General features: G+C 43.9%; 2 protein-coding genes across 5 annotated transcripts in view; one reads left to right on the top strand and one right to left on the bottom strand.

The window, feature by feature from the left end:
* The window catches only part of LOC119971234 (Fanconi anemia group A protein-like), a 136,134-nt gene that overhangs the window by 93,331 nt on the left and 17,994 nt on the right, over positions 1-24,809 (top strand). For all 4 annotated transcript variants that reach the window (XM_038806494.1, XM_038806495.1, XM_038806492.1 and 1 more), the window contains 12 exons: positions 391-490; positions 1,205-1,404; positions 5,523-5,619; positions 7,455-7,625; positions 9,092-9,165; positions 9,842-9,970; positions 11,185-11,275; positions 12,366-12,535; positions 13,626-13,731; positions 19,809-19,868; positions 21,038-21,142; positions 22,795-22,907. In XM_038806494.1, coding sequence (XP_038662422.1) covers positions 391-490; positions 1,205-1,404; positions 5,523-5,619; positions 7,455-7,625; positions 9,092-9,165; positions 9,842-9,970; positions 11,185-11,275; positions 12,366-12,535; positions 13,626-13,731; positions 19,809-19,868; positions 21,038-21,142; positions 22,795-22,907 — 1,416 coding nt within the window. The remainder of the gene's footprint in view (positions 1-390; positions 491-1,204; positions 1,405-5,522; positions 5,620-7,454; positions 7,626-9,091; positions 9,166-9,841; positions 9,971-11,184; positions 11,276-12,365; positions 12,536-13,625; positions 13,732-19,808; positions 19,869-21,037; positions 21,143-22,794; positions 22,908-24,809) is intronic.
* The window catches only part of znf276 (zinc finger protein 276), a 58,336-nt gene continuing 48,371 nt past the window's right edge, over positions 14,845-24,809 (bottom strand). Inside the window, exon 11 of the mRNA XM_038806500.1 lies at positions 14,845-14,977. Within this exon, the coding sequence (XP_038662428.1) occupies positions 14,968-14,977 (10 nt within the window). The 3' untranslated portion in view covers positions 14,845-14,967. The remainder of the gene's footprint in view (positions 14,978-24,809) is intronic.

Raw genomic sequence — 24,809 nt, 5'->3', positions numbered from 1 at the left:
ACTCCAAATGGACTGTAAACACCAATGAGTACAGTACGAACAGGAGATATTCTAGTGCTTTATAATCACCCCTTGTTATCCATTCTTCTCCTGTGTATTGTACAGTACTATAGTTTTCATTCAGAGCCATAAATACTTTACACTTAACGACACATACAGAAGAGATAAAAAGAAACAAATCTACAAATGTTGTAGATGTGAAATAAAAATACAAAATTTTGCCAACACATAATGGTTACATCAGTTTCTGAAAAGTGGTTAACGTTTTGAGTAAACTATCTAAGAGTTGTCCCATCAGGTTCTAGTCAAAATCTAGCATAACAATTGTCAGACGCTGCTATTTTTTAGTTTTTCCTTTTGTGCATTTTAAGTAGTTATGTTTTTTTACAGACAAGGTGAATGGGCCTCTCTGTTTGTGAAAATGTTGTGTGGCCACAGAAGATTTTTACATGCAGTTCTTACACGAGTTTTGCATCTGACCAGTAACCAGGTAAGAGAACAGCACATTGCCTGTATCAAGAGAGTTGTGAAGTATATGAAAGGACACCAAAAAGGGGTGCATTTTCTTGCTGGAGGTGGCAATGGGACATTCACTTTCTTAACATACCAGCAAATTCACAATGTTCAGACCTTCAGTGGGTTAGGAATGTCAAAGTAATGAATAATAGAATATTATTATTTAAGAAAATATTTTAAAACGCAAGAGTTTGTTTTCTGATCTATTTTGGTGATGATGTGGAGATGCCGGCGTTGGACTGGGGTTAGCACAGTAAGAAGTCTTACAACACCAGGTTAAAGTCCAACATGTAGGTTACCCCTATCTCTGGATCTGTAAAGACTGAATTACCTGCAAATGCTCGCATTCTATGCATTGTCTGGCATCTTTGAATTTGTCTATATATATGTTTCTGGAACATACCTCTTCATTCACCAGAGGAAGGAGCAGTGCTCCGAAAGCTAATGTTTGAAACAAACATGTTGGACTTTAACCTGGTGTTGTAAGACTTCTTACAGTATTTTGGTGATGTCATTATTTCCCCATGGCAATGTAAAATAATCTGTTGGCTACTGATTCATGTTCAGATTTCAGAACTTATTCTATTAGCAACTGACATAAAAATCCTAATTAACTTATTCTATCTTGGAATTTATATAGGAGATTGTTTTGCACAATGAAAATCTATGGGTTTATTATTTTTTTAAGGGTCCTTCACTTGCTGATGTCCATATTTTAGCACTGGCTGCTTTCACAGTTCAGGTACACATCTTGAAGATCTCGCTGTCACTGGTGAACTCCAGTGTACATTTAGCACAGCCAGTCGGTAAAGAAGGGGTTTCCTTTGCCGAGTACCTAAACCAGTTCCTAACGTGTGGGACCAGAGAATTTGCAACATTCTGCATGAGGTAAGTGAAGACTGTGTGTTGTCCAGAGACAGGCCTGGTTTAAAGGGTCAAGCAGGAAGATCAACGCAGGAGACATGCAAATTTGGCAAGACAGAAATAATAAGTATAGGTTTTCAGTGGGAATACACAGACGGCTGTTGATAGGCAGGCACTAACACCACCTTTATGGCAAAACATACAACCTGTAAAACAAAAACAAAGCTTTTAATGTTGTACGTGTCATTAGAGAGCATACGGGGCAGAACCAATCTCGCCCCTGGCCATATTGGAACAGCTTGGCTAAACACTGATACCTACCCAGCAAAGCAGAAAGTTGCCCTGATGCGTAGTTTACCAAAATGACATATCCAGTCTAGCTCATTCCCATCCCAATCGATCATCAGTAAAGTGATGGAAGGTGTTATCAATGATGCTACCAAGTGGCACTAGCTGCCCAGTTTCACCAGGGCCATTCTGTTCCAGACTTCACCACATCCTTGCTCCAAACAAAGACAAAAGAGCTGAATGTCAGAGGTGAGAAGTGACTGCCCTTGACATCAAGGCAGCATTTGAGTGAGGAGCCTGAGCGAAATTTGAAGTCAGTGGGAACTGGGAAAATCTCCCCAGGGACTGGAGTCATACCTTAGACTGAGGAAGATGCTGTGATTATTGAAGACAGAATATTTTCAGCCCCAGCACATCGTTGAAGGAGTTGTTCAGGGCACTGTCCTAGCTCAAAAGGTCTTCAGCTGCTTCATCAATCAATGATTTCCCCCCCACCGTAAGGTCAGAAGTCGGGATTTTGCTGATTACTGCATAGTTCCATTCACAACTCCTCAGATAATGTAGCAGCATAAATGTGAATGGTGCCAGAGGGGCCCAGCCAACCACACCCACATGTTCTGGGCTTCTCTGAGGCAATGTCCACGGTTGTGGTGATGAGGGTGAAGCCATGCCCAAATGTGGCACTCTTTGGGGTATCAGAGCAGCCAGAACTAGACATGGGGAAGAGGGCTGACGCCCTAGCTTTCGCTTCCCTAATCACACGCCGGAGAATCCTGCTCAGCTGGCAATCAGCAGCAGCACCCACAGCTGCAGACTGGCTCGCTGACCTTTCAGAATTTCTCCACCTGGAGAAGATAAAATACGCCATCCCAGGGTTGGAGAAAGGTTTCCTTGCTGCTTGGTTCCAAAACCTGTTTGAGGCCAGCAACAACCAGTAGAGGGAGAACTGGAAGGTGTAGAGAAGGGGAAAAAAAACAAAAGACAAGGAGCAACTCTAGGGACGCACAACCCAGGGTGGAGAGGGGAGGAGAGGGAAGGAGGCAGAAAGTCTGAGATAGGCAAAGAGGGATAACATGGGGGGGGGACGGACCTGCCGCATCGACCGGGGAGGATAGCAAGGGGGGAGAAGGGGAGGGGTAGGGAAATGGGGTGTGGGGGGGGGGGGGGGCACGCCGAACTTGCAGGCAGCAATCTGCAAATAAAGTAAAGTAAGTTAAAAGCCTTTTTGCATTACACTGTACAATAAATAAACACAAATGTCAATGTACATAATGAAAATGCCAATAAAATATTTAAAAAAAAAGATAAGGTAGCAGCCTGTGTGCCCAGGCAGCAAGAACAACAACTTGTATTTATATAGTGCCTTTAATATTAGTGCAGTATAGAAGTGTTATCAGACAAACGTTGATACTGAACCACATAAGGAGACGTTAGTGCAAGTGGCCAAAAGCTTGGTCAAAAAGATGGGTTTAAAGAGCCTGTTAAATGAGCAAAGTGAGGTTTAAGAGTTTTCTTCCTATTGCTTCGAGCTTTGATAGCTGAAGCAGAGGCTACAAGACTAGACCTAAACTTTAGAAAATGAGCTTCGAAGAAAATCTGTATCCTGGTATTTTGTTTCTTGAAAAAGATTAAGGGGCTATTCGCTTAAAGATGTTCCAGCAGCATTTAAATGGTGGCTTTATCTATGCTGTGAAGTGATGGTCTCGATCGGAAGTTAGTTCCCAAATGGAAGCCTTGATGAGGATAGAGACTTACAGCACTTGGGTTTACACCACTTGAAATATTCACTCCACTTTTACTGTTTTTGTAACAGTAAGGAATCCCCAGAATGTTTTTAAAAACTGGCCAGTTTTTGATTTAAATGTTTGGAGGCTGTTCCAGCCGTTATTCTTTAAATAATTGACATTTTCACTAGAGAGAGGACAGCTCTGTGCTGCCTGTAAATGTGATAAAACATTCCCCTGAGTAGGAAGATTGCAGTTGAAACAGGCCGGACTGTATAAATCCAGCACTAGTTGCTAGTGATGTTGCAGCCGGCTTCACATTGGTAGCTGCAGTGTCAATGCACCACCAGATAGATGCACACAAAGACAGAGATTAATGATGCAGAACTCCAGAAGACGGGCACACCGGGGAGAATTTGCTTTGAAAGAGAAATGATTGACACGTGAAGCACATTGTCAGTGGTTGAACAGGAAGCTCGTGGGTTTGAGAAGAGAAGCAGACAGGTTCTCGAGGTATGAAAGGAATGCTTGTCATTCAGTTTTTAAATAATGGAGATATCTGACAGGAGAGAAAGGACATGTGCCAAATAAATAGTGTTATGGGCCAAAGTTTAAAAACTCCAAAATATATTATGGAGTTCACCTGACCTATAACTTTTAGTTGAATTTGGCGAGGATGAGCAGATGAACCTGCCTTTCAGGTGTTATTCAGCCAACTTCTTAGGTGATTTTAATCAAAAAAACAAGCTTTACTCTAAGAACTTAGTTAACATTTGTATAAATACACACAGCAAGAATTTAAAAAATCAATTACGAACATAAAGCCCCCACACAGCTACAGTAATCTATGAATAACTCTTAGTGAATTCCCCCTTAACTGCTCCAATTCAATAACAAAATCCAAGTAAAACTAGAAACCCCTTTTCAAAGGCGTGGCCCAGCACATGGCATTCTCACTGGTATAAGACTGTTGTTATTGATAGTCTTATTCCTCTTTTCAAACAGCAGATTTGAATTCCTCCCAGAAAGCAGTCTGGCGTAGCTTTTAAAATGAAGATAGAGAAAAACTCTTCATTCCACCTGTGTAGTTCAAACCAGTCCGAATTCCAAATGAAAGTAAAACTCACAGAGCCACAGCCCAGCTCTACCCACACAATGACATCACTGAAGATATGTGATAAGCAAAGGGACACTTGCATGACAACAGACAAAGTACTTTACTGTGGCGTCCACGTTTCAGATATTAGGAAAGGTTGTTGTCTGATTACAATTACACTGGGCAGAATTCTCCGCAACGGCCGACGCCGTAGTGAAACCCAGAGTGTTTCATGACATTGTCGGAGGCCGCTCCACGCCCCCTATTCTACACCTAGGGGGGCTAGGAGTGGTGTTTCGTGAAACTCGGCCGCCGGGCCTTGACGCTGGCGTCAAGGCGGCGTGCCGATAATGACCCGGCCGGCGGCGCCTAATGACGTCAGTCGCGCATGCGCAGGTTGGCCGGCGGCTTGATCTTGCGGGGCGGTGGAGGGGAAAGAGTGCGTCTCTTGGAGACGCTGGCCCGATGATCGGTGGGCACCAATCGCGGGCCAGTCCCCTCCCGAGCACGGCCGTGGTGCTCGATCCCCTCTCCGCCCCCCCACAGGCCCCAAACTGACCTTTTGCACTATGTTCATGCCGGTAGCGACCAGGTGTGGTTAACGCTGGCGTGAACAGGTTGGGAACGTCAGGCCGCTTGGCCCATGCGGGCTGGAGAATCGCAGGTCACCGTGAAAAACGGCGACCTGCGATTCTCCGAGCGGCGTGTCGCAAAACGCGACACGCCATTTTGGGGGGGGTGGGTGAATTGCGGGGGGTGCCAGAGCGGCCCTCCCGCGATTCTCCCACCCGGCTTGGGGAGCGGAGAATCGCGCCCACTCTGTATTGTATTATAATGTATTAGACACACTGCTGTATAAATCAGTATTTAATTTTAATCCCAGATGAAAATATTAATGTTTCAGAAATCATTCCCATCCCCTAGTTTGGGAGTCATGAAAAGCTGCATATATGATCTGTGTGTACCAGTGTATGGAAGCTATTTGGGTATATGATCCATTGTAGTAGTTTAATGTTGCTCCTTTGCTCTGGCAGGTTTTGTACAGCAGCAGTTGCTTATGCAGTCTGCTTATCTACCTCATCATCAATCGATAATAATGAACTGGCTGTTCCTCCTGGGTTCATGCACAAGGTGAAGCATTTTGTGAGCACGTATATGGCTGTACTGCGTCTTTCGATTTACTTTACAAGTCAATGACTGCCTGCCTTTGGTTTGGATATGAAGTGTTCAGTAAATTTTGATTGTATATACTTTTAATGGGACCAGTTGTGATTAGATTTTTAAAATGCTGTACTGTCTTAGCCAGAGTCCGAAAACCTGAGGCTGGATTCTCCATTTGGGAGACTAGTTTTTCCCGCCGAGTTAGGATCACTCCTGGTCTGTGCTGGCGATAGGAGTGGCATCCAGGAGTGAATCCCTCTCCCTTGCCATGTAAATTTATGCATGGTGGGGACGAGCTGCCATTTTGAGTGAGCAGCCCAATACTGAGGTCTGGCAGAGGTTGATGTTTATAAACATTGTGGTTAGCTTCAAATTACAATGTTTCTGCCAGGACTGCTCTTTAACATCAGGGGGTGACTGATGGGAGGATTTCTGTTGGGGAGGTCCCTGTTGGGGGATCTCTGATATGGGGGGGGGGGGGGGGGGCAGATACTGTGATGGGGGATCTCAGATGGGGAGGGGATACTCTGATGGGGGATCTCTGATGGGAGGATCTCTGATTGGGGGGCCCTCTGATTTGTCCTTTTGTAGGGTTCTGATGGGGAGTATCTGTTGGGGGTGTCTCTGATATGGGGTTCTCAGATATGGAGGCCTCTGATATTGTCCCTCCAATGGACTTTAGGGAGTACCCATGTTACATACTTATCTCCTTGACCCACTGCGGGGTCCACTGCATCAGGGCCACGCTTGAAAATACTTGCACCACTCCATGCCTGCGCCAACCCCGGCCAGGAGGGCTGGAGCATCACAAGGGAGTGGAGAAACAGGTTTCCAGCTTGTTAATCCTCCCGCCGGCGATGGGTGGACAGCTGTCTGCTGCCGCCAGTGAGGGACCGGAGCATTGGAATTAGATTGGCGCTGTTTTTAGCCCGAGACTCGATTCTCCTCTGCACCGGAACGCCACTACTGGCGGCAGAGAATCCACCCACTGATCTTTGCCCTGGCAAATTCTAGTCATGTCAAAACAGTTGCTGAAGTGAACCCATTGACCTGGGTTTTGAGATCAGCAGTGAAGGAACAACGCTTACAGCTGCCCAGATAGTTTCATGGGAACATTGCGGCAACTTACAGTTACTCAAGATTTTACTCAGCGTGGTGTCTTCTATAGAGAATTTGTGCCCTGTGGGAGCTGGGCAGAGAGCAATGAGGCTCTGCAATCAGTTAGGTTGAAAACTCACACAGAGCTATGCAAAGTCAAAACCAGGAATTATACATTAGAATATTTAATTCAATGTAAAATTTAATTTAGAAAGTGAAACAAAGCGAGGGAAAGAAAGATGGGATTAAGAGAGAGATAAAAGAAACAGAAAGAAAGACCTTTTATAAAAATGTTTTATTTTAATTTTTTTGACATCTCCAACACTAATTAAATGCAGAAGAAATGAGACAACTAGAAATGTTCTTCGACTGTAATCAAGACTTAACATGCTATAAAAATTCACTTCCACATGAATGTACCAGCCCTAACCTTTTCTGCTGATTTTAATGAGTAATTAACAGGAAAGTACAACAAATGTGGACCTTTCATATATGTTAATCCTAAAATTTTGGTGTAACGTAAAACTTATGAAAGTGCAGAGCAACTTGGACAGCAACTTCCAAATCTTTGTGCTTATTCGCGCGTACAAATACACAAAGTTATTGTCCAATTTACTTCAGAATAATGTGATATCCTCACCATTATTCCTTTTATAAAATCTGGATCATGTAGTCACGACAATGTTATTTTCTTTTTTGGCTTTTAGCTACAGTATATAATTCCACGACTGATTCCGGAGGCTCGGCAAGAACAGGGAGAAGTGCTGGAACCTACGTGGAACAATCTTCTAGGTCTCCCTATAAATTGGGCCACTGCTGCTCTCTCAGTATTTAAACACCATACATTCAAGGAGCTTGTGAGGGTGAAGGGCTTCCAGGTAACTGAATATGTAGCTCTCCAGCCTGAATTTGTTCAGAGATATTGGATTAATAAGTAAAATAGCCTTGATCCACATTCTACAGATTGAGGTTTGAAACTGAAAATATACAGCGGTTTAAATTGTTTTTTGGCAGTAGTAGTATCAAGCAAGTGATAAGCAAATCACAGTTGTATGCTTAATTGCAAGCTGTGCTATTTACTCCAGTCAAAAGAAGACAGGCGGATAGAGGTGCAAAGCAGGCTCCCAATTTTTTATTCCCTCTTGAGCATCTGCCATTTTAATCATTGATAATTCAGCTGCCTAGACCCTAAACTCTGGAATAGCCTCCCTTCACCTCTCCACTTCTCTACCTCACTTTCCTTCTGTAAGATGCTGCTTTAAAACTAGCTGTTTCAGCAAGCTTTGGATGATCTGACATAATATCATCTTATCTGGCTCTATATTATGTTTTGTTTTATAATGCTCCTGTGAAGTGACTTTGGGGATTTTGTTTTTACATTAAAATTTCTATGCAAATAAATATATATAAATATAAGTTACCACGTATTTAACCCTTTAGAACAAGACTAATTAATTGCCAACTGTTTCATATGATGTGTGCACTGTTATCACCACATGTTTCTGTACCATTGAGCAAAGTGAACTTCTGAGAAAATGTAACTATATAACTAACAATATTTACAGAAGAAAGGGGCGGCACGGTGCCTCACAGCGCCAGAGAGCCAAGTTTGATTCCGACCTTAGGTGACTGTGTGTGTGGAGTTTGCACATTCTTCCCGTGTCTGCGTGGGTTTCCGCTGGGTGCTCTGGTTTCCTCCCACAGTTCAAAGACGTGCTGTGAGGTGGATTGGGCACACTAAATTGCCCCTTGGTAGGGTTACGTGGATAGGGTGGAGGATTGGCCCTAGGCAGGGTGCTCTTTCAGAGAGCTGGTGCAGACATGATGGACCGAATGGCCTCCTTCTGCACTGTAGGCATTCTATGAAATCTATGAACTTCAGAAAACGGAATCACATCAGTTACATGACCAAAGCTTTGTTACAGGCAGTACTTTTAACGTGTTTCTATATTAATATACTGCTGATCAAATTAATTATTTTTCTGCTAAACTTCTCCAATAAAATGTTACGTTCAAAATATAGTGTGTGTGTATATATAATGTATATTGGCCAGAATCGTCCGGCCGTCGCTGATGGTGGGATTCCCTGGTCTTGCAGGCAGCGCACCCCTGCCGCTGATTCCCGGCGGAATGGGGTGGCTTCACTGGGAATTTCCGTTGATAACGGCGGGAGTAGAAAATTCTTCCGCGAGTGAGCAGTGTGATGCCTCCTGCAGCCGGGAAACACGCTGCTGAGAGGCCAGAGTATCCCGCCAGTATTATATATTAAGATGTAAGATGCAAAATGCTGAGTGTAAAAGGAAAAATCCTACCCAACTCTTTGGATCATTACCTCCTTTTGCAGTTCACGTTCCATGATTGGTTGATGTCTGAACTGGCCGTCCAACCAGACAAAGATCTACTATCTGATCTAGACAGGTGAATATCTTCTTTGACTCTAAAATAAACTTGGAGGATTCTTTCTGTTCTCCCAGTATGTTGAATACCAAATAGTTGAATTGGTATCAGTTGTAAAAACTAAATTAAAAAAAAAAACACCTGGGGCTTGAAATGTGTCTCTTCCGGTGGTGTAAAATGGCCAGTGTTGGATCAGCCCTGCTTTCTGTGCCGTGTCTGATACTTCATTCTGTCGTTTGCAATGGAACTGAATATAAGATATTGTGTATAACGGGCATCCGATCCCCATAATGAATTTCTGTAGCCATGTGTTTTGTCGAAGAGATGACTGTTTAAAGAGTGCAGTGGTTGTCTCCACCTAAAATAAATAAATGGCCATGTTTTAAACTGTAATAGAGCATTATATAGTGAAAAAAACCATTGCTGTTTCAAAAATGACTCTACCCATTACTCAATTTTATAACTAATTTTACAGTGATCGATAGACTTTAAATGTCATCCTCTTCCAGGGTTAATAAGTTTTGGTGATCTGTTAAATACCAAAGTAATTTTGTGTTATTTCCAGAATCTAATACATTTGACATTTTGGAAATGTTAACTTGTGGTGTTTGACCTGACCTGTGATTGTTGCCAGTCAGGTACACTGGGCATATTTGATGAGGTTGTAATTATGAATTGTTCTATGCTTCAATTACAGGCAAGATTATCAGCATTGGGCCTGTTACCAACTGTATCTGCCATCTCCCCCTTCCGTAGGAGGATGTGGAGGGGATTTAGTGCTGGCATGCAGGATTATTATCAATGCGTTAATCGATTTCAGTAAAAGGTATGTTTTTAACATATTTATGTAGTGATTGTCTCTGCATTTACAAGATGGTTTCATTAAAAGCGGCCACATCCTTTTCCCTTTTAATTTATCCCTTACGCTCAGTCCCTCCAAAACCTTGACGACAGACCAACCCTCATTATCCAGTGTCCCTATCCCCCCCCCACCAAGGTGCAAGGATTATCATTTTAGAACAGCTGCTGGAAATCAGGATTGAAAACAATGTGCTGGAATCGCTTTCAGGAGAGAGGAACAGAGTTGATCGGCGGGATTCTCTCAGCCCGGGTCCGGGCCGGAGAATCCCCGCGACCGGTGTGAATCGCACCGCGCCGACCCGATACCGGCTTGCGATTCGCTGCAGGGCGGAGAATCGCTGCCATTGGCGCCGCCGTGGTTGGCACGGCACCAGTCGGGGGCTGCTCTACGCAGCCGGCACACCTGGGATGGGCCAAGCGGCCGTCGTAAATAAAGCTGAGTCCCGCCGGCGCCGTCCACACCTGCTCTCAGCTCGGTGTGGAAGGGGGGGGGGGGATGGGCGGCCGCGACCCCGGGGGGGGGGGGCGGCCCTCCAATGTGGCCTGGCCCGCGATCAGGACCCACTGATCGGCGGGCTGGCCTCTCTGGCTGGGGGCCTCCTTTCTTCTGTGCCGGCCCCTGTAACCCTGCACCATGTTGCGTTGGGGCCGGCACGTTGAAGGAAGCCACTGTGCATGTGCGTGTTGGCGCCGGTGCCACGGCGCATGCGCGGATCCCCAGTTGACGCCGGGATCAGCAGCTCGAGTGGCGTGATCCGCTCCAGTGCCGTGCTGGCCCCCTGTAGGGGACAGAATTGCTGATCCTGAGGCTGAGTTGAAGCCGTCGAGAAACAACGGCGTTTCCAACGGCATCAACACTTAGCCTCAGGATCACAGAATCCCGCCCCATGTTTCAGGTTAATGACCTTTCTTCAGAATAGACTGGCCTTCAGGGGTCAAAGAGGAAACTGCCAGAATTCTTTCATTCCTGTATTTGAGTGTTTAATTGATACATGAGAGAGAGACAGATAGGAAAAGGCCTCCAAATCTGTACCTTTCACCCATGTTGTATGTAGACTATATGACTTCTGCTAATTCCCACCCATCAGTCTCCTGGAAAAGGAATGATAGATTTTGAATAATGGTTTGGAAGCAAGATGGTTTTCTCATTGCTGATTTTAGTTTTATGGTTAATTACAGAACAAAGGTGCAGTATTGCAAAGAGTCTGACTGTTCAGAGCTTCCTTCATTCAGTAGATCATGCTATGAAAGTATTATTTGTCGACTGCAGGTAATGCACCACTTGTGTATCATGTTATAGGCATGTTATATGTTAAGGTATATGTTCGTGTGGAAGTTCCCTCAAAATAAACATTGGCGACCAATTTAAATTCAATTGTGATTCAGCACCATCCTAAAATGTAATTGCCTTAAATTATATTAAATGTTGTATTACATGGACTGTTGGTTTCTGAAGTGGCTTCCAGTGTGGTTTGTTCGCTTTTTTGGTAATTGGCCCGGGCATCCTACCCTGACCCCTGACCATTTGTACAATAAATTGTCACATAGCTGAGTGAAGTCAAAGATTGAATGGCTTGGACTTGAAATTAATGTACCTGTGCCCCATCAATCATAAACTGTAAACTGAGAGTGGGTATTATCATAAACTGTCCACTGTTTCCCCTGCTTCATAGATCCGTTTTCAATACTTCTTTTTTTTTAAATGAGGCAGTGGTCTGAATCTGATCTTGTGTCTTTATAAATGTAACTTTCAGCAATTTTAGCAGACATTTAGAAGAGACCATTCTATTGGGATAAGCAAAATACTGCGGATGCTTGAATCTGAAACAGGATCAGAGGACGCTGGAAGAACTCAGCAAGTCTGCCAACATCTATCAGAAGAGAAACAGAATTAATGTTTCCAGTCCTTAGACTCTTCAGCAGAACTGAAGGGAGGTGGAATATGTTAGAGCAAGAGAAACTGCAGCAAGAAGTGGTAACTTTAAGAACAAAAGACAGATGGCCTGGTGTGAGAGGGGGAGGGGATTCAGGGGGTTTGCACTGAGGCAATACATGTATGGAATATTTTTAATAAAGGGGGTTTAAGATGGAGGGGAAAGGTCAAAATTTAAAGTGCCGAACTCAGGGCTACAATGTGCCGAACCGGAAGATGAGATGCTGCTCCTCCACCCTGCGCAGGCTTCACTGGAGCATTGCAGCAAGGCCAAGAATGGACAACTCAGCACCTCACTCTCATGCACATTAGTTCTGATGAAGAGTCAAAGGACTCGAAACGTTAACTCTTTTCTCTCCTAATAGATGCTGGTACACCTGCTGAGTTTTTTTCCACTGTTCTCGATCTTTGTTTTAATTGATTACAGGAGATGGTGTTTGATCTGGAGAAAGTTTGGTCAAAGGCACTGGGAAAAAGTCCAACATTGGAAACTGCCCATTTTCTCCTGGATGTGTTTCAAGACAGGCGGGCAAAGCTGGAATTGACAAACTTGAGCATGGCATTGGAGCTTCAGACTGAATTGCAAATATTTGTCAGGTAATAACAAGAAAGAAAATTATGGAAAAAAAGCAGTTGTGGAGAAATCAACGTCAGTGCGACAGCATATTTTAGCAAAATACTCAGATTGTAGGACTTTTTTGTACTATCCCATAATGTAACACGATTATAGAGGATACAAGAAAACAAAATAAAGATTTACTAAGTACACTTACACTTCCTCATGTTCTGGCCGAGGTGTTCACCATTAAAATGAAAAGAAATGGGCTAACCTCCTTAGAAGGTGTACCAGCATCTATTAGGAGAGAAAAGAGTTAACGTTTCGAGTCCTTTGACTCTTCATCAGAACTAATGGGCATGAGAGTGAGGTGCTGAGTTGTCCATTCTTGGCCTTGCTGCAATGCACCACGACTGTGCTTGTCAATACTTGCACGGTCAGACTGTGGAGAGCTGAGGATTTCCGCCCTCGACACCAGGTGACAGGGGAGGGAATTGTCCAGGCTCAGTAGCAGAGACAGTGGAGACAGATCCACTCCATCTTACTCGGTGTCACACTCAATTAGTGTTCACAGTCAACGGAAACAGCCAATGTGACTTGATATCAGGTGAGCAGCCCGAAGGAAAAGCTTGGTGGAGTAGAGCCCTGCTTTCCTCTGTATCTCTATAGCTGCCAATCTCACATGTATTACATTGAACTGTATAAATGATGCGGCATTCAGCTCAACTAGTCTGTGCAGAGTTGTAACTTTCACCAACGTCTCCTGGGATATGTTCAGCCAGAATTGGTGACAGTGTCAATGTATGGGAAGTTTTGGGTGTGCTTTTTAAAAATGAATAGATGTTTTTGTCCTTTTAATTGTTTTCCATTACCCTGAGATGTGCTCCCAGTGCTGAATATAATGCCACAGAGACCAGCTAATCTCAAGGTGGCTCTTTGCACCTGAAGCTAGACAGCAAGTGTCGACAACTGTACACCTGTGGATGGATAACAGCAGAAACACAACCTGTCATCTCCTGGCATTGACCCATGCACCTTATAGCAAGGTGCACGCAATATCTTTATGTACTGAATGGTGCATGCTGTTAATTTAAATTAAAACATTTTTCCTTTTTTTTTTGGTCTGCTCAGAATTCTAGTGGCACTTCCTCCCAGTTTGCTGTTCAGGACTCGCAAAGACAGACTAAAGACAACTTTGGAATGTGAGGCATTCTTTCACTTTACAAATACAGAATTGGTAAGTGTGGTGTCGGGAATTACATTGTAATGAGCTAACTCTCATCAATTATATTAACATACGTAGACCCCAGACGCTGATCAGTTAATGAAGTACAATTGACCAGTCGGCGGGGGGCATTGATTTAAGGTCATTGGCAAAAGAAACAATGGTGACATGAGGGGAGGTTTTTTCACGCAGCGAGTGGTTAGACTTTAGAAAGCAATGGCCTGAGAGTGTGGCGGAGACGGTTCAATCAAGGCATTCAGGAGGGAATTGGATTGTTATCTAAAAAGGAAGAATAAATAGGTCTGTAGGGGGTTGACAGGGGACAATGAATTGCTCCTTCGGAGAGCAATCAAATATATGATGGGCGGAATGGCCTCCTGTGCTGTAATTAGTGAGAATGTGTCTGAGGAATCATTTACTGCTGGAAGATTTTTCATTTTAGGTCCTAGTCAGTTCTGCATGTAGTTTAATCTGCCTGGATAGAAACATTTTATTTCCATCAGGATCACAATGAATTGGCTTCATTCTAGCTCGAAGTAAAGGTGGCCACCCTTTGTGGTAGAAATTGGTCATTGTTGTGTCTATGTTCCAGATGGAAAAGGGAGCAATAGTGACTGATTTTGCAGAGCTCTGCACTGTACCCCAAATAAACCTCAGAAAACGTGAAAATGAAAATCGCTTATTGTCACGAGTAGGCTTCAATGAAGTTACTGTGAAAAGCCCCTAGTCGCCAGATTCCGGCGCCTGTCCGGGGAGGCTGGTACGGGAATTGAACCGTGCTGCTGGCCTGCTTGGTCTTCTTTAAAAGCCAGCGATTTAGCCTGGTGAGCTAAACCAGCCCCTCGTCAGGGGCCATCCTGGTCTTGGATGATTTTCAGGCATCAAAATCAGTTAAAACAAATTTGGCCCTGTTACTATACTAATGAGGAACCTACATGCTGTATTCAGAGCCATCCTGAAGAAATAGGCTGCCTTGTGCATGGATAGTGCCTTGTAATTAGCTGCCATTTTTAACGATAAGCCAGGTGTAATATTTTTCAATGATAGGCTTGCAGACCACATAGGTACAAAATAAACAAGACATTTATTGGAAAGCTGTTTACTCAACAGACTATAGAGATCGACTGCTCGTTTTCCCGCGTAGGTGGCTGATGATGTCATCAATATGTCACATGATCAGACTCTTAAAATGACCTTGTTCCAATTCGGAACAAACATGAATACACAACACTTTCCTCCACCTTTACATTAGATGTTCCTGCAATGAAACACAATATAACATTAACAATTGAAATTTACAATATGAACAATTAACAAACGCAACAGGCAATAGGTTAGACGTTTCGGAGGACACCGATTTGTGTGTGGTTGTCGGCGAACCTCAGGAGTCTGTTTTTCATGTTGACAGCATCCTTTGCTGTTTTTGGTTTAATTTGGACTTCGCCTGTAGTTGTCGCAACTGGACTTGAGGTCATATTTGCAGGTTGACCCGGAGTTCAAGTGTCCTCAACTTGGGATTGTCTTCTACAGTTGTTTCTGGTATTGTCAGGTTCTCAGGAATGTCTGGGTCTTCACTTGGCACAGTTCGTTGCGGACTCTTGCTTGACTCTGAATCTGGCAAACTAGCTGATCAGCTTTCCGTCTCCACACAACATCGTCCCAATTTTGAACGGTCCTTTCTGTGCTAATATGATGGCAGGCATCCACTTTTAACTGGTGGTATAGTTCCTGGCCAAAACCTCCTGATCTTTATGAAAAACATGGCATTTAGCCCTGTTCTCAAATCACAAAACCTGAATTTGCAGATTCCTCTCAACAATATCTCTTGCCTTAGGGGGCTTCAGCAGATCAAACGCTGAGTGTGACTGAAGTTTCACCATGAGTAAAGCCGGAGTTTGTGGGCGGAATTCTCCGCTCCCCACGTGGAGTGGGAGAATCGTGGGAGGGTCTCCCGAAATTTTTTACGCCCCCCCTGGTGCCCCCCCCCCCCCCCCCGGCTCGGAAAAATCGCCGCTGGCCGTTTTTCACGGCAAACGACAATTCTCCAAGCACGATGGGCCGAGCGGCCGGCCCTTCACGCCCGTTTCACCACGGCAGCAAACACACCTGGTCGCTGCATTCATGAAACGGGCGCCAGATGCCCGTTTGGGGCATCTAGGGGCCCGATGTGGATGGGAGCATCGCGACTGTGCTCGGGAGGGGACAGGCCCGCGATCGGTGCCCACCGATCGTCGGGCCAGCGTCCAAAACGGACGCACTCTTTCCCCTCCGCCGCCCGGCAAGATGAAGCCGCCACGTCTTGCCGGGCGGCGGTGGAGAAAGACGGCACCGCACATGCGCGGTTTGTGCCGTCTGCGCGCTGATGTCACCCGCGCATGCGCGGGTTGGAACCGGCAACCCGCGCATGCGCGGATGACATCAGAAAATCGCCGTTTCCGTGTCATTTCCGGAGAGACGAGGTCGCGGCCAGAAACGACGGGAGCCCGCTCCTAGCCCCCCCCGGGTGGGGATGGATTAGGTGCGGGGAGCGGGCCCCCGAGGCCATCGTGAAGCTCGGCCGATTTCACGACGGCCATCCCGATTTTTATCGGGAGCGGAGAATACCGCACTGTGTTTTTAAAAAAAATATTTTTATTCTCCTCCTTTGTCACATTTTCTCCCGAAATGCCAGAGTTTGTGTTGTCGAGTGTGTTGTTTTGCTGTATGTCATCAGGAATTGGTTTAGGAATTGGAATACTTCATTGCTCAACAAACCTTTCAGCCAACCCATTGATGGCAGGATGATAAGGAGCAGATTGGATGTGTGGGACTCCGTTCTCCTTTAGATAATTTGTGAATTATTACAAAATGAACTGTGGCCCATTGTCGCTAACAAGTTATTCAGGGGTAACCGAATCTCGCAAAAATCTCACCCAGTCTTTCTATTCTTCTCTCTGAGGACGCAGTCTTCATAATGGGTCATTTCGAGTACGTGTTTACTCGAAAGCATTCGTCCTTCAAATGGTCTGACGTAAACTATATGAACACTTTGCCATGGCCCTTGTGGCCATTCCCATGGGTGTAATTGCGCTAGCATCGGCGGGTTTCGAACCTTTGCACAAGCTGAACACATGCCCACCGTCTCCTCGATTTTGCTATCGAGCCCTGGCCACAAAAGTAGCTTCTGGCTGCCTCCTTCGTCCTTACTATCCCACAATGACCTATATGAAGTTGGTTTATGACCCGTTCCCTTAACAATGGTGGAATGATGACCCTCGTTCCCCAGAGGAGACGGCCAGTACAGATAGTTTGAGTCTTTGGGTAACATATGACTTCAATTCCAGTTTTTCTCCCACCGTCTTGCCACAAAGTACCATGTCCATAACTTCTGACAGTAGTGGACCATTTCTGGTTTAATTCTTAACTTGTCCTGTGGTTACAGGAGTGTTATCCACTCCTTTGAAATAGAAAATATTATCAATATTAACTACTCAATGACGACAATTTACGGGCAGCACGGTAGCATGGTGGTTAGCATCAATGCTTCACAGCTCCAGGGTCCCAGGTTCAGTTCCCGGCTGGGTTACTCTGTGCGGAGTCTGCACGTCCTCCCCGCGTGTGCGTGGGTTTCCTCCGGGTGCTCCGGTTTCCTCCCACAGTCCAAAGATGTGTGGGTTAGGTGGATTGGCCATGCTAAATTGCCCGTAGTGTCCTAAAAGTAAGGTTAAGGGGGGGTTGTTGGGTTACAGGTATAGGGTGGATACGTGGGTTTGAGTAGGGTGATCATTGCTCGGCACAACATCGAGGGCCGAAGGGCCTGTTTTGTGCTGTACTGTTCTATGTCTTCTATGTCTATGTCATGTCTATGACTCTTTAGGTAAAGGTAATCTAGAGAATCCATTAGTGTTCCCATTGAGATTTGATTGACAAATAAGAGCTTTATGGAAAAGGTGTTTACTGAACAGGCTGTAAAGATAGACTGCCAGTTTGCTCGTGCAGACGGCTAATGACATCATCAATACGTCACGTGATCAGACTCTTAAAGTGACCTTGCTCCAGCTAGGAACAAACACAAATACAAAAATCAGGAAAGTTAGTTAGTTAGTTATCCTCCTAGTCCTGGATGGGACATGAGGCCGCAACAACGTTCCTGCAATGGTCCCTGTCTTGTTCTGTGGCTTGTGTCTTGTCCCACGTAAGCCCCATCTCTTCCAGTTCAGTCACCGCAGTGCTACGCCACATTGTTTTTGGACTGTCCCATTTACGTTTCCAACTGGTGTCCATCTTAGAGCAACCTACGGTATTCACTTTTGGGACAGCCTTAGCACCTGCCCGAACCATCTTATCCAAGTGCTGCTTGTACAGGTCTTTATTGAAATTTTATTTGGCCAGTAGATACTACAAATCTTACAGACATTACAGGTAGCCCAGGAGAAGGAAGAATAATAATTGGATCATCAGCTGCAGGTGATTCAACACCCATTTTAAAATCATGCCTCCTGTCCTCACTTTTATATTATACTTTAATTTTATTTTATTTTCAGTTAAGTTGCAAAACATGGGATTTTTAGAGTTGGCTGAAGCATAGAAATTTCTCTGCAGTGCAGATTGAGGAGCTGGGAGACAAAGTAACATTAATTCTATCGAAATACAATGAATACTGTTACGGAGTCTTTAAAGGTGTTTCTCTAAAGTCGCCTGTGAACAATATATTTGTTGTGAATGTGGATATTTTACCCCTGGAATGGGTAATTCAAATTAAAAATAACCTATGACAAAGCCTTTTTAATTCAGAAAAGAAAAGGTTAATTTATTTCACACTATTGCTCTGGAACTTACTTAAGGAACGATGAAGTTACTACAGGTATCACACAGCCACACAAAGATTAGTTCAAATGAGAATAAAACAAGACGTATAAACGTGAATCAAATTTAGTCCATATTTGGTGCAGGCCTGATATGTTTTGAAGTCGAGATGTTGAGTTGTCTGACATGAAGGTCTTGAGTTTGTAGAGTTGCAGCTGTGATAGCTTCCAGTGTCGAATTGCCAGAGGTTGCTTTAACAGGTAAGCTTTGTAGATGGAATTAGGTTTACAGGGAGGAGAGACGGTTCTTTGCTTCTAGTTCTGCAAGTGTGGCTCTTTTAGTTGCCCAGTTTATTACAGCAGACCAATAACCATTTCTGGATGTCACTCCCTCTCTGCCTGGATTGAAGCTGTTGGCTGCTTCTCTTAACATGTTTTAAGATGGTTCCCTCAGCTTCCTGCTCTTTCAATGAAATGAAGATTGCTTATTGTCACGAGTAGGCTTCAATGAAGTTACTGTGAAAAGCCCCTAGTCGCCACATTCCGGCGCCTGTTCGGGGAGGCTGGTACTGGAATTGAACCGTGCTGCTGGCCTGCTTGGTCTGCTTTCAAAGCCAGCGATTTAGTCCAGTGTGCTAAACCAGCCCCAGCTGGTTTGCAACCAGCTTGTGGCAGGAGGTAGGATGGCAACTTTATGTGACTTGTACAAAATGCCAAGTCAAATTCCAAATATGGCATCAAAGGCCCTTCTCCCACCTGTGGTTCTCAGCTTTTGCCCCGGCCATGGCACAATGTACATTCTTACAGTGAGGTGTCAGCAAAACGGCATTATCTCCTGAACGATTCCACAGTGAACCATTGTTAAATTAAGGATTGTCTTTTGTCCTCTTGGAAGAGGAGACCGAGTCTGTAACCCACCGTTCAGTCTGATAGTTTGAAGCCATTTTAAAACAGTCATGAAACTATTAATTTTTAAAACATTTTTAAAAAATGTAAAACAGCTTTTCTAAAAAATAATTTAATTCAATAACTGCGCGTTTTAACAATAAGTATAGGTAGAGTAGGACTGAGTGACATTTAACACTTTTTAAAATTGTAGTCTATGTATGGAAATGATGGTGATATTTGAATGATTGTGGTAATTTGTAGAGTACCTTTTAAAGTCTATTGCAACTTACTTTGTAGTTTTGTCAAAGGTTTGTAGATTCCAGATCATGGTGATAATAAATATGGAGTTCATACTAACTGCCTTTGTTTGTTTCAATTCCCATATTGAAGACTCTATTATCCTTTATCTGTTTACAGCGGAATGACTACTCAAAGGAATTTGTGATTCCCTTTGGCATTACCTTGCACTTCTTCAGAGTAAGAAATTCAGTTTTGATCATTACTCTCCTGTTCAGAATGCGTGAAGTGTGTGCTGAACAACATAATGTACAATAGGAACAAAAATCACAAGGTTACTACATCATTTTGCTTTCTAATGACTTACATTCCCCTCCAAGTCATTCACCATCCTGAATTGGAATGGGGCGGCACGGTAGCACAGTGGTTTTAGCACTGTTGCTTCACAGGGCCTGGGTCCCAGGTTCGAGTCCCGGCTTGGGTCACTGTCTGTGCGGAGTCTGCACGTTCTCCCCGTGTCTGCGTGGGTTTCCTCCGGGTGCTTTAGTTTCCTCCCACGAGTCCCGAAAGACGTGCAGTTAGGTGAATTGGACATTCTGAATTCTCCCTGTGTACCCGAACAGGCGCCGCGAATGTGGCAACTTGGGACTTTTTGAAGTCCTTCATTGCAGTGTTAATGAAAGCCTACTTGTGACAATAAAGATTATTATTAAACATATCGCCGTTCCTTCACTGTCGCTGGGTCAAAATCCTGGAACATCACTGTGGGCGTATCTACACCTTAGGGACTGCAGGCATTCAAAAAAGCAGCTCACCACCACCACCTCCAGGGCAATTAGGGAAGAGCAATAAATGCTGGCTTAGCCAGCCGTGCCCACGTCTTGTAAATTAATTTAAAAAGAAATTGCCAATTAAAATTGATATTGCATGTGGGCCTCATTGGCAAGGCTCATTTATTGTCCATCCCAAGTTACCTAATAAAGTTTTTTTTGCAAAAATATACTTTGTTCATAAAATACCTGAGAGAAATATTACAAAGCATCTGAAATTGTCAGAACAGTAAAGTGCAATGATATTCACAGTTTGACAGAGATCAAGATGCACTCTGAAGTGGTTCATTTTATTTAATCTGCAGGTATCTTCCCATCTTGATTATAACTCATTCTCTTCCTCATGTTGGCTGCTGCGTAAAAGTGCAGAGGGATATTGAAAAGACCTGAAATCATATCATTCACCTTTAAGTCTCTTAATTATGTCCTGTAGAAATGAGTATTTGTTACCCAGTGCTATGGCCACAGTTACAAGAAATTTCTTTTAAACTATAAGGAAATGCTTTTATGTTTATATTCTGAAATAAAATCGATGGACGTTGGTATTCTAATTAATATGTAGCACGTTCTCTGTTTCAGGGTTTGCTTAACACTTGTATTGAGTGTGAAGAAGCAGATTGTGCTGTTGCTGAAGTTCTGAACAATACTAGAGAACATTGTCCTCTACTCTTATTATCTGCAGCGGTAAGGATAGCGTGATACAGCAACATATTTGTGTGCAAACATTCCTGTTCTCTTTATTTGTTTATGTTTGACTCTGCAATGACTTTTGTTTGTCATTTTCCATGTGTTCATGAACTCTTCCTATGGGGATTAGACACTGAAGTCTAATTCACTGAAGACACGTTCAGTCAAAACACATTTCTTCTCGTAACCTAATTAGCCATTAACTAATGCGTAGTATGCTCACATATTTACTGGATGTTAGGATATCTCAGCAATGTTAACATAAAATTGGTTGATGTGATTATAACCTTCCATGGTCAAATGGTAACCTGTGCCTTGTAATTGAGTACTTTACACCCCAGTTACACCTACCTGAATATATCCCTAAGTAGCTGTTCGAACCTCAATCAAGTCCCCAAAGGGTTGATGAACCCATGATTATGTGATGATGATAAATATCAGGTGAAGTTCTTCAACAGTCAGTACATCATTAAAAAGTCTGCAGAAAGGGTGCTTTGAATTCTCATTTAAAAATTGATTTGTTCCCTTTGAAAGTTACTTGTGAAATATAGTTGTGTTGTACATAATTTGTTACCCTTCATACACAATTTTGCATAATAATATAAAATGTCTCAGTTGCACAAGCAACTTAAGAAGAAGTAACAAACCTAGCGTATAGCTAAAAATAATGGGCGCGATGTACCAGCCTTGTGGTGCCCGACTTGGGTTGCGACGAGGTCGTGGAATCTCGTGAGAGGTCTCTTCCGAGATTCGCGACGCTGAGGTGTCTTGCGAGATTCAACCGAATGTCATGAGACATTGCGATGTGGATCTTGCCCTCGCTGGGGGGGGGGTTAATGCCCATGTGTGCGGGGCATGTCATAGTCTGTGGTTTGGGGGGTGGGGAGCCCTCAAGCTCACTTAAAGATGTCTGAGGAGCTGATCTTGCCGGCGAGTTCAGCTCCCCATTGCTGAAAACATTTCTAAGCGTGGACTAGACCGGGGATAAACCCCCCAGGGCCCAAAGAAATTAGTAAATGGGTGAATACCGGTGTGGATCTCACCCAAAAGGCCGGCGGCAAACATCCTGCCAAATCCGGCCAATACGACATTCAAAATGTTTTGGTTGAATTCTGCCAAATATGTTTAAAATATTGAGGTGGCTGAGGACTGCCTGAGTTAGAAATTGAAAATTGTTCTGGTTCCTAACACTAACCTTTCTCACTTTGATGAGAAAGGAAACACTTTAAGCCAAGATAAGTTAAATATAAAATTATCCAGGTCCTTCCTTCAAATCTTCCAAATTATTTCCAAATATTGTATATACTGACTTCAGATGGCCTGTATAGCCAAATAAAAACAGCAATCTCAGGATATTTAGGTGCAAGTTTAGTTGCTGAACATTATTAGTTGTGCTTATGAATATGAATAGTTCATGAAATTCTCAAGTTCAGAGATCCGAATGGGTTTCCTATTTCTTTAGCATGTTTAACCTGGTCCCCCACCCTTATTGTAACTGCTCTCTCCTGGGCTTCCGTTTGGCCTGACGTTTGGTCTTTTTACTAAAAAGTGATATTTTATCCCAGAAAGACTTTTGAATATGAAACTACTAAGCCTAACCCTTTTGTCAACTATGGTTAATGTCAATGTGTTGTGTCTTGTTTCTGAAGTTTTGGTGGCTGAGATTGGAGCCAGTGCTGGTCACACAGTGGAAACGGATTAGTGATACTTCATTTCCCAAAGAACTACAGAGGATGGTCGATAACCAATGCTGGGCCAACAGGTAATCCAGGAAATAGGTGACTAAATCATGCCTGCTTGACAAATGAAAGCCCAGTTAAGACAGGCCGGTCTTATTTACAGAGCAAAACCCATTGTTCTCTCTTCCTGTACTTGGTGGAGCAAAAGACAGATTCAACTTAGAGTTACAATACACAAGTTACTTGATCATAACATATAACAGACTCCTTCAGTCCTATCAGAATGCCGCATCAAACACATCCATTTCAACCCCAGTGTTTCAGTTATGCTTGAACATAGAACGATACAGCGCAGTACAGGCCCTTCGGCCCTCGATGTTGCACCGACATGGAAAAAAAACTAAAGGCCATCTAACCTACACTATGCCCTTATCATCCATATGCTTATCCAATAAATTTTTAAATGCCCTCAATGTTGGCGAGTTCACTACTGTTGCAGGTAGGGCATTCCACGGCCTCACCACTCTTTGCGTAAAAAACCCACCTCTGACCTCTGTCCTATATCTATTACCCCTCAATTTAAGGCTATGTCCCCTCGTGCTAGCCACCTCCATCCGCGGGAGAAGGCTCTCGCTGTCCACCCTATCTAACCCTCTGATCATTTTGTATGCCTCTATTAAGTCACCTCTTAACCTTCTTCTCTCTAACGAAAACAACCTCAAGTCCATCAGCCTTTCCTCATAAGATTTTCCCTTCATACCAGGCAACATCCTGGTAAATCTCCTCTGCACCCGTTCCAAAGCTTCCACGTCCTTCCTATAATGAGGCGACCAGAACTGTACGCAATACTCCAAATGCGGCCGTACTAGAGTTTTGTACAACTGCAACATGACCTCATGGCTCCGGAACTCAATCCCTCTACCAATAAAGGCCAACACACCATAGGCCTTCTTCACAACCCTATCAACCTGGGTGGCAACTTTCAGGGATCTATGTACATGGACACCGAGATCCCTCTGCTCATCCACACTACCAAGAATTTTACCATTAGCCAAATATTCCGCATTCCTGTTATTCTTTCCAAAGTGAATCACCTCACACTTCTCCACATTAAACTCCATTTGCCACCTCTCAGCCCAGGTCTGCAGCTTATCTATGTCCCTCTGTAACCTGCAACATCCTTCCGCACTGTCTACAACTCCACCGACTTTAGTGTCGTCTGCAAATTTACTCACCCATCCTTCTGCGCCCTCCTCTAGGTCATTTATAAAAATGACAAACAGCAACGGCCCCAGAACAGATCCTTGTGGTACGCCACTCGTAACTGAACTCCATTCTGAACATTTCCCATCAACTACCACTCTCTGTCTTCTTTCAACTAGCCAATTTCTGATCCACATCTCTAAATCACCCTCAATCCCCAGCCTCCGTATTTTCTGCAATAGCCGACCGTGGGGAACCTTATCAAACGCTTTACTGAAATCCATATACACCACATCAACTGCTCTACCCTCGTCTACCTGTTCAGTCACCTTCTCAAAGAACTCGATAAGGTTTGTGAGGCATGACCTACCCTTCACAAAACCATGCTGACTATCCCTAATCATATTATTCCTATCTAGATGATTATAAATCGAATCTTTTATAATCCTCTCCAAGACCTTACCCACCACAGACGTTAGGCTCACCGGCCTATAGTTACCGGGGTTATCTCTACTCCCCTTCTTGAACAAAGGGACCACATTTGCTATCCTCCAGTCCTCTGGCACTATTCCTGTAGCCAATGATGACCTAAAAATCAAAGCCAAAGGCTCAGCAATCTCTTCCCTGGCTTCCCAGAGAATCCTAGGATAAATCCCATCCGGCCCCGGGGACTTATCTATTTTCACCTTGTCCAGAATTGCCAACACTTCTTCCCTACGCACCTCAATGCCATCTATTCTAATAGCCTGGGTCTCAGCATTCTCCTCCACAATATTATCATT

This window comes from Scyliorhinus canicula, chromosome 9 (genome assembly GCF_902713615.1).
Source record: "Scyliorhinus canicula chromosome 9, sScyCan1.1, whole genome shotgun sequence".
NCBI classification, from domain to species: domain Eukaryota; kingdom Metazoa; phylum Chordata; class Chondrichthyes; order Carcharhiniformes; family Scyliorhinidae; genus Scyliorhinus; species Scyliorhinus canicula.
The sequence above is the reverse complement of the archived record's forward strand: the minus strand, read 5'-3'. Positions and strand labels throughout refer to the sequence as shown.